This window comes from Grampus griseus (genome assembly GCF_964374135.1).
Source record: "Grampus griseus genome assembly, chromosome: 2".
Taxonomy (NCBI): domain Eukaryota; kingdom Metazoa; phylum Chordata; class Mammalia; order Artiodactyla; family Delphinidae; genus Grampus; species Grampus griseus.
The window spans coordinates 142,265,327-142,281,964 of NC_139018.1; the positions used below are offsets into that span (position 1 = coordinate 142,265,327).

Consider the following 16,638-nt stretch of genomic DNA (forward strand, 5'->3'; position numbering starts at 1 on the left):
TTTAGCGAAGCTGCCTTCACCAATGGTGTGGAGGATCTCATAATCATCAATAAGAGCCTCCTTGTCAGCAGAGTTGGTTGTGAGGCCCTCCATCATGGTGACCTGCTAACTACACTGACTGACAGCACCAACTAGCAATGCTAACTATGCTAACTAACAATGCTAACTACTAACAATGCTAAATATGCTAACTCTACTAACAACGCTAAGTATGCTAACTGTACCAACAGCGCTAACTAGTACTAACTACACTACCTATGCTAATAAAGTATTAACTATACCAACTACGCTAACTATACCAACAATACTGACTATGCTAACTGTACTAATCTTGCAATACTAACTAAAATTAAGATAAAAATGAGAAAAGGAACAAAGGAACAAAGGAAAGCAGAAGAAATGGAAAAGAAACACCAAAAAATTGAGAAGAACAAATTTAAAACTAAAAGAAATGATAAAGAGAGAAAAATAAAGAAAAATGAGAAAAAGGCAAAGAACAAAGAAAAATGAGAAAAATAAAAAAGGGTAGAGAAAAGAGGGGAAAAAAATCAACAAAATGGCAGAAACAAGGCAAAAACAAGCTAACTGTGGGTCCAAGGCTGTCAGGTCACCAAAAGCAGCTTCCTGGGCTCTAAGGACAAAATACCTGGGCCCAGCTGGGGTGTCTTTTAGGGTTCTTGTGAATTACATCACAGTGGGGCACTCTAAGGTCAGAGCAGGAAATGGACCCATCACCGCTGGGGATAAACCATAGTGGTTTTCTCATTTTTTGAGTTCAAGGCCCCTTTACACTTAGGAAAAAGGATCCCAAAGAAATTTTTCTGTACGTGTGTTATTAGATATTGGTATTCACTTTGTTATAAATTAAAATCTGTAGGATACTTCAGTGGCCTTTTTATTTCTAGTTTGAAAATGTGTAATAGTTTTAAAGACCTCATAATGTCTACACTTGAAATATTCAATTCCTTTTCCTTAAATTCTGGTCTCAAAATAATGTTACAACTTAACTGACTTCACGATACTATACGAAATGTTGTGTTGCATAAGACACAATAAGGTACGTTATGAAAGTCTATGAAGCTGAGAGAAGATTTGCCAGGAAGGTCGTGAGCAGATTTCTCATCAGGAGCCTCGGAGGCCAGATGGCATGGCTCAATGTACTCGAAGTGTGGAAGGAAAGAAACCGTCAACCAAGAATCCTATATCTAGCAAAACTTTCCTTTGAAAATGAAGGAGAAATCAAGACATTCCCAGTTAATCAAGAGTCGAGAGATTTCTTAATCACCAGACCTGCCTGCCACAGGGAGTTCTTCAGGTTGGAGTCAAGGACCCTGGACAGTAACTCAAAGCCTTATGAAGAAATAAAGACCTCTGGTAAAAGTAGATAGACGGGCGATGAGAAAAGCTAGTACTATCGTAACTTAGGTTTGTAGCTCCACTTTTTGTTTTCTATTTGATTTAAGAGACTAATATAGAATAAAACACACACACATACAAATCATCACCTTGTTTCTAATACTGTCTTTTTCAGTTTTGGGGAAAAGTCTGATTGGTCTCTAAAATGAATGTATGCATCTGACCTCAGGGATTGCATTTGGAAATCATAGTGTCTCTGTCTCCAGTACAAAGGTTAACCAAGGTCGGGTCCCTTTGAATGCAGCAGCTCAATAACAAGCTACAAGATAGATGGATTTGAGGCAATAGGGACAAGAGCAGACTTCAAGAAAAGGAGCAGAGGAACACTAGTAATATGTGCACAGAAGTCTCAGAACCGGTATTCCAAATACCACCTTGAATGCTGTTATAATAAAAAATACCTGGGAAAAAATGCTTAAGAAATGTGTAGTAGACCCTGTCTTGGTCTGCAGGCACCATAAGAGAAAACCACAGCTTGGGTGCCTTAAGCAGCAGAAATTTATGTTTTCCCGGTTCTAGAGGCTAGAAGTCCAAAATCAAGCTGCTGTCGGGGTTGGTTTTGGTCAGACTTCTCTTTCTGGCTTGTGGACAGCCACCTTCTAACTACATCCTCACATGGTCTCTTCTCTGTGCACACACACACAGAGTTCTGGTGTCTCTTCTTCTTCTTATAAGGACACTATTCCTGTCAGATTAAGGCCCCACCCTTATGGCCTCATTTAACCTCTAACCTCCTTAGAGACCCTATCTCCAAATGCAGTCACATTGGTGGCTAGAGTTTCAATATATAAATTTTGAGGAGATACAAATGGGTCCATAACATTATGCCCTTTGGTCCCCCCAAAATTCATGTCCTTCTCATGTGCAAAATACACTCACCCCATCTCAATATCCCCAGAGGTCTTAACCCATTCCAACACCGATTCCAAGTCCAAAGCCTCATTAAATTTCACCTGATCAGGTATGGGTGAGAAATGACACATAAAATTAACCATCACAGAACCTATAAAGAAAAATGTAACACACTGTTGAAACACATAACAGAAAAGTTGAACAGTCCATTCCTTTAAATGAACTGAAATACGTAATGTAATTCCAATTCAGATTACAGTAGAATTCTTTTTTCGGAACTTACAGTAGTTTTGACATTCATATGGGAGAATGAGTGAGGACAAGAAATTTTTAGAAAAGCAAATTACTAGAGGTATAGAAAGACTTTCCTTATCTGATGTCAAAGCGTGCCGCAAAGCTCTTGTAGTAAAATAGTGCAGCATTAGTAGAGGAATAGACGTGAGTCATGGAATATAATTAGAGAACAGAAACAGACCCATGTAAAATGAGTTTAAAGTTCAAAGGCAGCTCATCATAGAGGGAAGAATAGTTCAAAAAAAAATAGTATAAAACTACAGAACGTTTTTCCCCCCCAGACATTAAAGAAGATCTAAATAAATGAAAAGACATCCTATATTTATGTATCAAAAGACTTAATGTTATTCAGATGACAGCACTCCCCAAGTTGATCTACAGATTCAACACAATCCCTTTCAAAATCCCAGCTTCTTTGCAGAAATTGACAAGCTGATCCTAAAATTCATATGGAAATATAAAGGGCCCAGAATAGCCAAAACAATCTAGAAAAAGAACAAAGTTGGAGGGCTCAGACTTCTCAGTTTCAAAACTTACTACAAAACTGTAATAATCATGAGAGTGTGGTACTCGCATAGCGTAGACACATAGACTGATGAAAGAGAGTTGAAAGTCTGGAGATAAATCCATGTATCTATGTCAACTGATTTTCTGCAAAGGTGACAAGACCATTCAATGGGGAAAGAATAATCTCCTCAACAAACGGTGCAGGACAACTGAATAGCCACATACAAAAGAAAGAACCTGAATTCCTAGCCTACAATATACAAAAAATTAAGTCAAAATTTATCAGAGACCTAAACTATAAAGCTCCTGGAAGAAAATTTAGCCATAAATCTTCATGCTTTGGATTAGGAGATGGTTTCTTAGATATGACACCAAAACATAAGCCACAACAACAACAAAAATAAATTGTACCACATCAAAATTAAAAACTTTTTTTGCTACGAAGGACATGATCAAGAAAGTGGACAGCCCACAGAGTGGGAGAAAGTATTTTAAAATCATATATGTGAAAGGGAACTTGTTTCTAAAATATATAAAGAACACTCAAACTCAATAATAAAAACACAAATAAACTAATTAAAATATTGAAAAGGATCTGAATAGACATTTCTCCAATAAAGACTTACAAACGGCCAATAAGAACAGGAAAAGAAACTTAGCATCATTAGTCATTAGGGAAATGCTAATCACAAAGAGAGATAGTAGTAAGTGTTGATGAGGACATGGAGAAATTGGAACCTTAATACTTCGCAAGCGGGAATGAAAAATGGTCTAGCCACTTTGGAAAACAGTCTGACAGTTCTTCAAAAGGTTAAATGTATGGGTTACCATATGACCCAGTAATTCTACTCCTAGGTATGTACCGAAGAGAAATGAAAACAGGTTCACAGAAAAACCTGTACATGAATGTTCATAGCAGCATTATTTATAAGAACCAAAGAGTGGGAATAACTCAAGTCAAACCCATAATAAAACTCCAAAAATTAGAAATAACTGACAGATAGATAAATGTGGTGTATTTGTACAATGGAATATCATCTGGCCATTAAAAAGAATAAACTAATATGTATTACAAGGTGATGAACCTTAAAGACATTATGGTCAGGGAGGGAAGGTAGACACAAAAGACCACATATTGTATGATTCTATTTATATGAAGTGTCTACAATAGGTAAATCTCTAGAGAAAAATGTAGTTGAACAGTTGTCTAGGCCTGAGGGGGAGAGGCCATGGGAGGAATTGGGAGTAGATGATAAAGGGTACAGGGTTTCTTTTGGGGATGGTGATAATGTCTTAAAATTGATTGTGGTGATGGTTGCACAACTCTAAAAACCATTAAATTGTATACGTTAAACAGTGACTTGTACAGTATGTGAATTATATCACAATATTGTTGTTAGGAAAAAAAAAAGATTGTATGAGGGAAATTGGTCAACTAATGTAAGAAAAACAAGTAAAATGAGAGCCCAAACTCACGGCGTACATCAGAATAAATTCTGACTTGATTAAAGTGCTCAGTGTAAAAGTAATTAAACTGGACTAGAACTACCAGGATGGGAAAGACCTTTTCAAGCATAAAACAAATTACAAGAAAAATTAATAGGTGTTATGAGTACAGAAAAATTTAAGAACTGCATGTCAAAATATTTTTTTCTGTAATTAAACTCACCTCAACACATAGCCTTCATTTTTGCTCTGAGCAGGAAAATCCAAACTTGCCCATGGCTTATGGTTTTAAGCATAGTCATTTCTGAACCTAAGCCTGGTCAATTACAGATTGGCCCTGTCCTTTCCCCTTCTGCCCAGAGGTGGTCTAAGTTTCTGGGGGAAAAGAGGAAAGGAAACTTCTGGCTCTAAAGGAGGGCTGTCTGGTCCTTAGAGCTGGGCTTACATCCTCCCTAACTTCCCTCGGGTACAGCTGATCCCCTGTAGCTAGTCCTTAGCAATGCTGCCGCAGCACATGGTTTTGGAACCCCAGCATGCATGAGCTCCCAGTGTTGTTTATACTGCATTGTGCTTTTGTTCCAGTGTCCTGGACGTTGCCTGGGTCGCGCTGTGAGGATGCAGCAGCAGCAGCATCATATAATTTGTCAACACCCCAACCGTTCTGAGTCCGGCTGTGATGACAGGAGGTACCGGCCCCGCCCTAGGGCAGCACACAACCTCTGCCACCTCAGTAGTGACTATGACCGCCTGAAAGTGGCATCATCTGTCCTCTATACCACCTCTCATAATGGACAGTTCCTACTAAATTATGATTTCTCATGGTGCCATCCTCAATAGTATGTATTATACCAAAATACTCATTAACATGTACTATTTATCATCACAAATTATTTGGATGTTCAACATATAGAGACACCCCAAAGAGAAAGGAAAAAGTAGCATTGAGAATAGACAGGTGTTTTTCCCTCTATATACAAAGTTGATGAAGCCTAATAATATTTCATTTAGGCTTACAGATTAAATCTGTAACCTAGTGTTTTCTATGAACTACATTATTCCTTTGTTTAGAAACTGTTTGATTAGGACGTTGGCACAGAATAACATCCAACGTTATTAGCAGAGAATAAAATTTACTTTAGCAGAGAATAAAATTAACTTTTATCTTGTTAAGGGGCTTACACAAGAAAAAAAATGCTTCCTTCTTTTATAAAAGTCTGAGCTGATAGATGATTTAGGGGTAGAAGAACTTTGTTCCCTGAGGTCACTCAGAGGTCACCCAGACCCCTTCCGTCTGGCGACTCCACTACCCCAGAGGAGCGTGCTCCAGCCAGAGAAAGTGAGGAGAAAGCCAAGAGGGCACACTAATGGGGAAATTTGGAGTTCTACCACTCTCTTCTTGTGTAACCTTGGACTACCTAACCTCCTAGTCTGCACAATGGGGTATTATTGTCGGTGCGAAATTATGCTAGGTTTTTTTTTTTTAATTGAAGTAGAGTTGATTTACAATGTTGTATTAATTTCTGCTGTACAGCAAAGTGATTCAGTTATACACATATAGACATTCTTTTTTTTAAATAGTCTTTTCCATTATGGCTTATCATAGAATATTGAATATAGTTCTCTGTGCTATACAGTAGGACCTTACTGTCTATCCATTATATATAAAAACTTACATCTGTTCACAACAGCCTTCCACTCCATCCCTCCCTCAACCTCCTCCCCCTTGGCAACCACCAGCCTACTCTCTTATGTCCGTGATTCTGTTTCTGTTTGAAAGACAGGTTCATTTGTGTCGTATTTTATTTTACTTTATCTTATTTTATTTTTTGGCGGTACACGGGCCTCTCACTGTTGTGGCCTCTCCCGTTGCGGAGCACAGGCTCCAGACACGCAGGCTCAGCGGCCATGGCTCACGGGCCCAGCCACTCCGCAGCATGTGGGATCTTCCTGGACCGGGGCACGAACCCGTGTCCCCTGCATCGGCAGGCGGACTCTCAACCACTGCGCCACCAGGGAAGCCCTGTGTCATATTTTAGATTCCACACATAAGTGATATCGTATGGTATTTGTCTTTCTCTTTCTGACTTACTTCACTTAGTATGATAATCTCTTGTTGCATCCATGTTGCTGCAAATGGCATGATTTCATTCTTTTTATGGCTGTGTAGTATTCCATTGTATATAGGTACCACATCTTCTTTATCCATTCATCTGTCAGTGGACACTTAGGTTGTTTCCATGTCTTGGCTATTGGGTGCATGTATCTTTTTGAATTATAGTTTTCTCCGCATATATGCCTGCGAGTAGGATTGCTGGATCACATGGTAATTCTATTTTTAGTTTTCTAAGGAAGCTCCGTACTGTCTTCCACAATGGCTGCACCACCTTACACTCCCACGAACAGGGTAAGAGGGTTCCCTTTTCTCTGCACCCTCTCCAGCATTTAGTATTTGTAGACGTTTTAATGATGGCCATCCTGACTGGTGTGAGGTGGTACCTCATTATAGTTTTGATTTGCATTTCTCTAATAATTAGCGATGCTGAGCATCTTTTCATGTGCCTATTGGCTATCTGTATTTCTTCTTTGGACAAACGTCTGTTTAGGTCTTCTGCCCATTTTTGGATAGGGTTTTCTGGTTTTTTTGTTGTTGTTGTTGAGCTGTGTGAGCTCTTACTTTATCTTGGAAATCAAGCCCTTGTCGGTCGCATCATTTGCAAATATTTTCTCCTAGTCTGTAGGTTATCTTGTTTGGGGGAAGCTTTGATTAATTGGTTTAGTGTGAAGCACTTAAGCAGCCTTGGTCATAGAAGATGCTCACTCTATAGCTCTTCCTTCCTCCTCCACATCCTGAGTCTTGCTGGAGAAAATGAGATGACCTTGACAACTGGCTCTGTTTCTATTTTGAGCCTTCAGTAAGGTTTGGCAGTGTAGGGTCAGCTGCATTTCCTATTCCCAAAACAATTCCAGCCAGAACCATTCTCCTCAAATGGAAAATGTCTGGAACAGCTGCCCTTATTCTCAACAGAAAACCCAGTTTCCAATTTTGTTCGGAAGATGGAGACCACACACAGATTGATAGGTATCATCCCAGATATTTTACTTTGCATGCTCAAAGATATATTTATATTACAAACACCTACGTGGTTTGAGCTTTCTTTATAACATACTGGATATATTTTTCTGAAACTTGTTTTTTCTGCTTATCAATACATTATAGAGCTATTTCCCATCCAAGTACATGAGTCACTTTATTCTTTTGAATTGTTGTACTTAATATTACCTCACTCCATTTCTAATGGACATTTGATTGTTTCCAATTTTTTTGCTATTACAAACAAATGCTGCGGTAAACATCCGGAACATCTTTATGCACAAAGGGTAATATTCTTATGGGATACATTTTAGACATGGACTTGAATTGACAGACATGCTCATTTGGACACTACTAAATAACCATCAAAATGTCTACACCAACAGTATATGAGAGTCCCCCTTTTCATCAACTTTATATAGGTTTTTCAGTATTTTAAAAATTTTGCCAATCTGATGGATGAAATATCTTATTGTAATTTGTACTTTTCTGGTTACTTTTTATATAACTTTTGGCTCTTTGTATTTTTTCTCCAACCCATCCACCTTTTTCCATCTTTACCACCATCACCCCTGGCCAAGCCATCCAACTGGTCTCCCTCCACCCATCCATGCTCCTTTCCAACCCAGTCTCCCCACTGCAGCCAGAGTAATCTTTTCCAAAATGCAAATCTGATCATACCACCACCACACCCCGTCTCCCTGCTAGATTAACATCACTTTAGAGGCTTCACTTGCTCTTAGGGAAAAGGTTGACTAAAATCCACAGTGTGCCCTATAAAATATTGCACGGTCAAGTCCTACTTCCCTGCACACCCTCATTCGAGACCTCAGTCTGTCTCACTCTTCCAGCCACTGTCCTTCTTTCAGTCCCTCGGATACGCCATGAACTTTCCAACCAAAACAAGAAGCAAAAAATAGAATAGAAAGGATAAAAGCATGGAAGGATCTATCACGAGGATATCTGATTAAGTGGGGTTTTAGAGAAAGAGATATGGAAATGAACTGAAAGGGTAGACATAAAAGAAGTAATAGAAGAAAAATTCCTAGACCTGAAGGGGGAAAAGAGTAAAGTTGCCTTTCATTTTCTCTATTGTTTCTGCTTCCTCCAGGGTTGGCTGTTCAGCTTTTAGTACTAGTGTCCTAGTACTTTTCTTTCATGCTGTTAGTTTTCCCCAAATATCTGGTGGTTTATGGAAGAAGGACTAGGTTACTTTAGAGAGCTTCTCTGGGTCTCTTTTGCAGTTTTCTGGCCTCATTTCCCCCTACAGACCTCTTCTGCTGACTGGGCATGCTTCCTGTGAGCTCGCTGAAGGTAGGTGAGGTACTAGATCTCACTTTACAATGCAGTGGGTGGGCTGGAGACCCCCAGTTGCCATAGCACGGCCTCAGTAAATATTAGAGGGTGTGTTACAAGGAGTAACATTGTTAGTGGCCACTGGTAGAGAATCAGTGGTGAGCAGGTCATCTGCTAGCCTCTATTATTGGCCCTGGGAAGGGTTTGGGAGGTGTGGCTTCCACTGAAAAGAGTTATAAAGGGAGTGAGAATTATCAGGGTAAACTAGCCCACATTATGGCAAGAAGACAACACAGGGATCTGAGGACGTGCTGGAGGACCCAGAGAGTTTGTTCCCCAAAGAGGTAATTCCTAACCTCAGCCATGAGTCAGAATTCCCTGGGAAGTTTCTTTAAAGATTCTTGGGCCTCAGCTGGGACTTAATGAATTAGAATCTTGGGGAGGAGTGGAACCTGCCAGTCTGTACCTCTTTTGTTCGTTTGTTTGTCTTTTGTTTTTAATTCTTTCCTAATCTATGTCTTTTTAAAGCTGCCTGCATACCTCTGATAGTAAGCCAGACTTGAAATCTACTGCCCTACAGAATCAGTAGTTCCATCTGGCTGATGATGAAACGGGTTATTTGAGGTAGGAGCAGAGCTGGACTGAATAGGAATGAGAAATTAAGACAGACTAGTAGAAACAGGGTTACTGTTATGATTTCTGCTGCCATTTCTACTTTCATGTTTTGCATAGAAAAACACGAGTTCCAATTGTGTGCACAGTGTTGGTGCCCAGACTGTGTCCCCCTAGCTCAGGCATCCCCATCCCCAGTCCCATCCCTGCCCGGAAGGAAGTGATGCTCTCTGCTGGACCGATCTTGCATTCTTTTACTGGGTCCTCAATGACCAGCCTCTTGGGTTTCAGCATCTGCCTTGGTCTCTAGCTCCTTGCGTCCCCCTCACCTTTCATATTTAGGAAGCTAAATAGTTTCTTCTGACTTCCCACTGGCCCTTCCAAGGGTTTGTCTTCTAACAAACCAGAAAAAGAGGCTGTATTAGTTAAGGTCCTTTGGGCTGGAAACAACAAAAGTCAACTTGGAATGAGTTATACAAAGAGGGTGGGAGAGTTCTTATTAAGATAGGACCACTATTCTCAGAACAATTTGGTATCTTCTAAAATGTCTTCTTTGAGTATCCTTGGAATATTTGTTCAACTGTTTTCAGTAGAAAAGCTGATCTCTGCATAGGGGATGGCTGAAGAGTACTCAGTCTCTGCCCTCTTGTCCAAAGCAACTCAACTTTTGGCCCCCTAAGCTTCATACCCACTGGAGAAAACAAAAACCCTGCAGTTAACAGGACACCCTCATCCCTTTTCCTCTTACAAATCTTATAAACAGTTTGATGGGACAGTATTAAGTAAACCCTTTGATAGAGTCTCCCCCTACTGGCTAATCAAAGTATTGCTTCCAACTATGTGTAATAGTCTCTTAGAGAAGTTCAGGTGATCAGAATTTTCTCCACCTTATTACATTTCCAGTGGTGTTTCAACACTCCTTATGGATTATGTGCGCTGATAGGGAGCCTTTTATAGGAACACAAAAATGTCTCGATCCAAAGGGATAATGCTGTGAGACCTCAGGAAGGACTGTAACCAAGAAATGAGGAGTAATTTCTCCTCTCAGTTCTGCAGCTCTGTGTGTTTCTGCTTCATTCTTTGTTCTTTCTGAATGTTATTTTATTCTACTTCTCTGGCCCATGTGGCAGAGTATGGCCACCACTACTCCAGCCTTCAGGTTTATATGTCTTGTTCCAGCAACTTCCAAGTTCCTGGGAGAAAGACAGTGATTGAACCAGCTCAGGTTAGGGCCCTCTTCCAGTCATCTTAGGGGATGGGGAGACATTCTCATGTGGTACAAGTACATCAGTTCCAGGAACCCTGCCCGAGGGAACAAGAGCAGATACCCCAAAGTGGGTCCACTAAGGTGGCTCACCCTTCAGGGTAAATATCTGTTCAAAAATCAGAGGGCATTCAACAGGCACATGAAAAGGTGCTGAACATCACTAATCATCAGGGAAATGCATATCAAAACCAGAATGAAATATCACCTCACACCTGTCAGAATATCTGTTGTCAAAAAGACAACAAATAATAAATGCTGCTGAGGATGGGAAAAGGGAACACTTGTACACTGTTAGTGGGAATGTCAGTTAGTGCGGCTGCTATGGAAAACAGTATAGAGATTCCTTAAAAAGGTAAAAAGAGAACTACCAGATGATATAGCAATTCCACTCCTGGGTATAAACCTGAAGAAAATGAAAACACAAATTCAAAAAGATTGGGCTTCCCCGGTGGCACAGTGGTTGAGAGTCCACCTGCCGATGCAGGGGACATGGGTTCGTGCCCCGGTCCGGGAAGATCCCACATGCCACGGAGCGGCTTTCCATATCTTTCCATAATAGATATGGAAAGATATGGAAACAACTTAAGTAGCCATCAACAGATGAATGGATAAAGGAGATGTGGTACATATACAGTGAAATATTACTCAGCCATAAAGAATGAGATTTTGCCATTTGCAACAACATGTATAGACCTGGAGTGTATATATGCTTAGGGAAGAAAGTCAGACAGAGAAAGACAAATATCATACATATGCTGTCACTTATATGTGGAATCTAAAAAATAAAACGAATGACTATAACAGAAACAGACTCATAGATACAGAGACAAACTAGTGGTTACCCAGCGGGGGAAAGGCATGGAGGATGGGCAAGACAGGGCTAAGAGACTGAGAGGTGTCAACCAGTTGGTATAAAATAAATAAGGTACAAGGATGTAATGCACAGCATAGGGAATATAGTCAGTATTTTATAATAACTTTAAATGGAGTATAAAGTATAAAAATATTGAATCACTATGTTGTACACCTGAAGCTAATATAATATTGTAAATCAACGATACTTCAATTAAAAAAATTAAGTAGCTACTGTGTAGGGTAGTTGTGAGGATTAAAGGAGTCAATCTATGTAAAGTATTTGGAAAATTCTCTGGCACATGGTTGTCAAATAAATATACACATACAGTGGACCCTTTTTGACAACAACAAAACAGAGGGCATTAACTTTCTATTCTGTTTTAAAGAGTAAGGAGGCTAGAAAGAGATCCCTCTTCCCAAAAGGTCTTTTTTAGCTCTCACTACGAGTTATATAGTGTGTCCTAAATGTAAACTAGAGCACTCCTCTTAGCAGAGAAGGTTGCTCACAAACAAATTCATACTCATACCAGAATATATTTCAAGTGCTTATATAAACGGAGCTTACAGTTTGTTAACAAATGTGTCTTTCTTCTCTTCCTTAAATCGATCTGCTCCAGCTCATCAGGAGAGTGTGTCTTTTGAGGTGTGTGCCTTGACGTGGTGCCAGAGGTTCACGGAAACACATGGTTTGCTTGCCTCTATTGAGGTTGTGATTCCTCCACCACTTTGCTTAGTCAGCCAGGAACAATGCAGATGAGTTTCCTGTTGAATAAGGTCGTAATTGTCTAGCCTTTGCTATACTGAAAGTACAGTACAGTAAAAGGCTTGATCCCAGCAAGAAGTGACACCCCACTTTCTCCCATTGTCCACCTTTTTGTTTGTTTTTCTCATTTCAGACCCACCTTTTGGAGGAACTGCTCGTCGCGGGCTTGTGACACATGTTGGCACGCAGGCCCTTGGAGGCCCTGTACGTCAGCCTGTGGTCAGGGCTTCCAGTCTAGGAAGGTGGACTGTGTCCACACGAGGAGCTGCAAGACGGTGGCTGAGAGACGCTGTGAGCCGGGAAAGAAACCCTCTTCCTGGCGGCACTGCCTGGGGCCTTCCTGTGATAGTACGTACCCCTCTCAGGTATTGCAACCACCCCGAAGCCTTGTGCAAACCGGACCGCATGGAGCCAACCTTGTCAGGGTCTCGTCCACAGGGCCATTCTGAACGGATGTGGTATCTTGGGACATCAGGAGATTAGCTGCTTTGATGTGGGTGCAACTTGGTGTCCTTTAGAGAAGAAAATAGTTGACTGAGTAGGGTGGTCGGTGGCCTTCTAACAAGCACTGCGAGCCTCTCCACCGCCTCTTTCTGCCTTGGAGTTTCAGCCCCTCAGACAAGGCTTCCTTGGATGGGATTGGGCAGGTGTGTAAATGCCCTGAAGTTATGTGGGAAATGTAATCATATATATTTTTCTAGGGAGAGGTCCATTGCTTTGATAAGTTTTCCCTGGGGTTCATGACACCCCAGAAGCTAGTGCTGCTGTCAGCACTGGGAGGAGCAGGTGGCCTGAAGGGCTGTGACGTCCCCTGAGGGCATCGAGAAGCCACATGGCCTAGCTAAGAAGTGAGTCCAGGGCACTTCTGACTCCAGTGCCAAGCAGTGGCCCTAACCCAAGCCTAGCTTCTTCGCTTCCCCCTGTAATCTCAGTTTCTGCTTTTCATAAAATCATGTACTTCCTTTTAAACTAGGTCTCTAATGAGCTATGTGTTAAATGGATATATATATATATATTTTTTTTTTTTTTTTCTGCAGGAGGCTGCACAGACACAACTCACTACTGTACGTTTGTAAAGCATCTTAATTTGTGTTCGCTAGACCTCTACAAACAAAGGTGCTGTCAGTCGTGTAAAGAAGGATAAAACTTTTAGGGGGTCCTAATGCCACTGGGAAGATGAAACAAAATGTAAAAGCTCTCTTCCCAATGTAGCTGGCACAAAGACACGTATTTCTTTACCAAAAAACCCTCTAGATTCTACAATCAGACAGAAGTCGATGCAAATCACCACTGTTAAAATTTGGGACTGTCATTTCCCCATGGCCGGTTTTTAATTCCAACTCTTTTAAATGATATGTTCCAGGACTAACATAAAATACTGTAGCAGGCACACCATTGCACGTGGGACCTCGTCCTGTCCTTCTAATCAGGAAATCACCAAGATCACCTGTGCATTGTCACGAGCTGCCTCTTCCTGTGATTTATAGACTAGTAGAGAGTACGACATCCTGAAGGCTTGAGAAACACGGCAACTGATGACTTCTCTCAGTTTTAGGGTTGCAACAGGTTTATAAGGCATTTACATTTTAGAAGCTCTGGCCAGTAGTTGTTAAGATGTTGGCTCCAATGGCATTTTTATGGACCCTTACGTTTAGTCTGTGAAAAGGAGACAATCACTCTGGACAGGCTTGTGACCCTGACTGATCCAGACATCCTGGAGGAATGGCATCTTTTCCTTGCTCTTAGAGAACACTGAGTAAACATTGCTGCCATTTTTGCAACTACAGAAATCGATCTGTGACCAAATGAGGCATCTTGGAAATTAAAGGAGATGGAAAGTTAACCTCTTCTACTGATTTTGAAGTATATTCAAAGCGTTCTTTTAAGAGCTGTGTATGAGATTTTTCTCAGCACTATTCTCTTGCACACAAACAGAAAAACCAAAGCCTTGTTAGACCGAATTTATGCATAAGATAGTATTCCTAAGGATTTTTATTTTGGAAAAATTATGAGAAAGTAATCTAACTATGAAACATGATAGCTGAAAAGAGCTGTTTACAGTAAATAACTTTTAATTTGAACTGATCTGTCAGTAAATCCAAAGCGAATTAGCATTAGGCTGGAAGGTACAGTTAGGATGAGAAGTTAAGAGTTAGGATTTGGTGACTAAGTTTAGGGTTCATTTTAGTTTTAGCCTTGGGTTAGGTGAGAGAAATGGAGGTTCACTTATTGTTAAGGCTAGAGTTGGCTTTATGGATTAGGGTTAGGTCAGAATTGGTTTGGGTTTGGATCGTGCCAATGCTGGCATTAGTGACGGCGTCAGGGTGGAGGTAAAGTTTGGAGAAGATGTTGCTGCGGAAGGAGTTGGGAACTAGTATTTAATTGTAAGTTCTAAAGCTGATTTGGTTAGGGGGCTCTTACCTTACATACTAGCAGTTATGGCTTTGGATGGCACACAACCCCAAATAAGTGGTCATACTTCTTTATTCGGGGTCCCAGCTGCCTGTGCGCATGTTGCCTATAGGCTGTCGGCAGCAAAGTTACCTGAAGCAGGTGTGCTGGCCCTAGTCCCTGGTCACTCATAAGTGAGCAGTGCGTTCTGGCTTTGGATTTGTCTGTGGACAAGCTTGCTGAGTCTCTGCCACATCCTGAGCACCAGGTCTCTTGTTCTAACTGCAGCCTCACTGACACTGGGATGAGCACTACTGTACGTGGAGGGTTTGGTGGTTGGGAATGGGTGCGGGAACGTGACGAGGACACACCAGCCTGTGAGTTGTTCATCATCAATCACACTTGATTGTTGAAGGCTTTTTAAATTAAAAGAGAGATCATTTGTACAATACTCTTTGTATATATTTATTATATGACTTAAAGGTGCAATATTTTATTTTGTACAGTATGTAATAAAGACAGGGGACATGTATTTTTCTGATTAACAAAATTTCTTATTAAACTGCTTCACTTTGTATTTAAAGTTGCTATTTTCATTTGCTGTTGTACCTTTTGTCTTGTTATCATTCAAATGACCTTCCTGTGTACTGTATTTTACTACTGTTTCTATCACCTAAGAGTTACTATTTCTCTTTCACAATCCTGACTAGGAATTCAGAAATAAATGTACTTTGATTATTCAGTGGCATCCTTACAAAGGCAGGTGACTTATTTGCATTCGGGTTTTGGTGGCCTTGGGTATGGTCACCTTGGCTGCCTCTCTGAGTCCAGGAGCAACCCTGCTGGGCTCAGTGCCCTGGGCTGTCTTTGGGGTGTGGGTTACAGGATTCAGAGCGGATCACACAGAGATTCACTCTCAGTGCCTCACCCCAGTCATTTACTTCCTGTGAATCACACCTAGAAGAATGTCAAGGGCAGGAAAGAGTGGCAAGAAGTTCCAAACGGACAGCCTGAAGCAGGTGTGGAAGTGGGTGGTAGTTGGGAGAGCAGGAGGCACTAGCACACTTTTATTTCTGGCTATTGTGAGGAGGTTAGCGATGGATTTGAGATGTCTGCACAGAGAGACTTTTTAGCAGCGGTTGGTGAGTAACCGCTTTTAATAGCTTTCTTCTCTTATACAGTTGATGGGTTTGAACTGCTTGCGTCCACTTATACACAGATTTCTATGACTAGTAAATACTGCACTATCCAAGGTTGGTTGAATATGTGGATGTGGAACCTCGGATACGGGGGCCAACTACACATTATACGTGGATTTTCCATGGCGGGGAAGGGTGGCGCCCCGACTCCCACACTGTGCAAGGGTCAAGTGTATAGTGCTTCAAAATTAGCAGTGAGTCTCTCTAGAAAACATCCGTGGTGCTGGAATTGAAATTCCCCTTCATTTGCTACAGGCCTTGGAGTTTCCAAGGTCACTTGATGAAGACAAAAATCAACCATTTTACAGTAACTTGTAAGACTGTGTCAACCTAATGAGGCCGAGCCACACAGAAGATAAGCAATGGGACACCTCAGATATCTCAACAGTGTACTTCCTTCTTTCCTTTTCTTTCTTTCCTTCCTTCTGTCCCTTCCTCCTTCTCTCCTTGACTCGTTCCCTCTTTCCCCTTCCTTCCCTCCCTCCCTCTCTTCCTTCCTTCTCTAAGGCCTACGTAGGTTACAAGGAGTGGACAGCATTATTGGGACAGTGGAAAAGTTACAACTTTATTTCCAACTCAGATAAATTTTTCTAGGAAATCCCCTCTATTTTCTTGGCAGTTTGAAATATTTTGTAATCTTTAGTAACTA

At 41.0% G+C, this 16,638-nt stretch overlaps 1 protein-coding gene across 1 annotated transcript in view; it reads left to right on the forward strand.

The window, feature by feature from the left end:
• ADAMTSL3 (ADAMTS like 3) overlaps positions 1-13,562 on the forward strand; it is a gene marked incomplete at its 3' end in the record, with an annotated part of 370,362 nt that extends 356,800 nt beyond the window's left edge. Inside the window, exons 27-29 of the mRNA XM_082647461.1 lie at positions 5,098-5,201; positions 12,533-12,764; positions 13,500-13,562. Coding sequence (XP_082503587.1) covers positions 5,098-5,201; positions 12,533-12,764; positions 13,500-13,562 — 399 coding nt within the window. The remainder of the gene's footprint in view (positions 1-5,097; positions 5,202-12,532; positions 12,765-13,499) is intronic.
• Between the last annotated feature and the right edge of the window lie 3,076 nt (positions 13,563-16,638).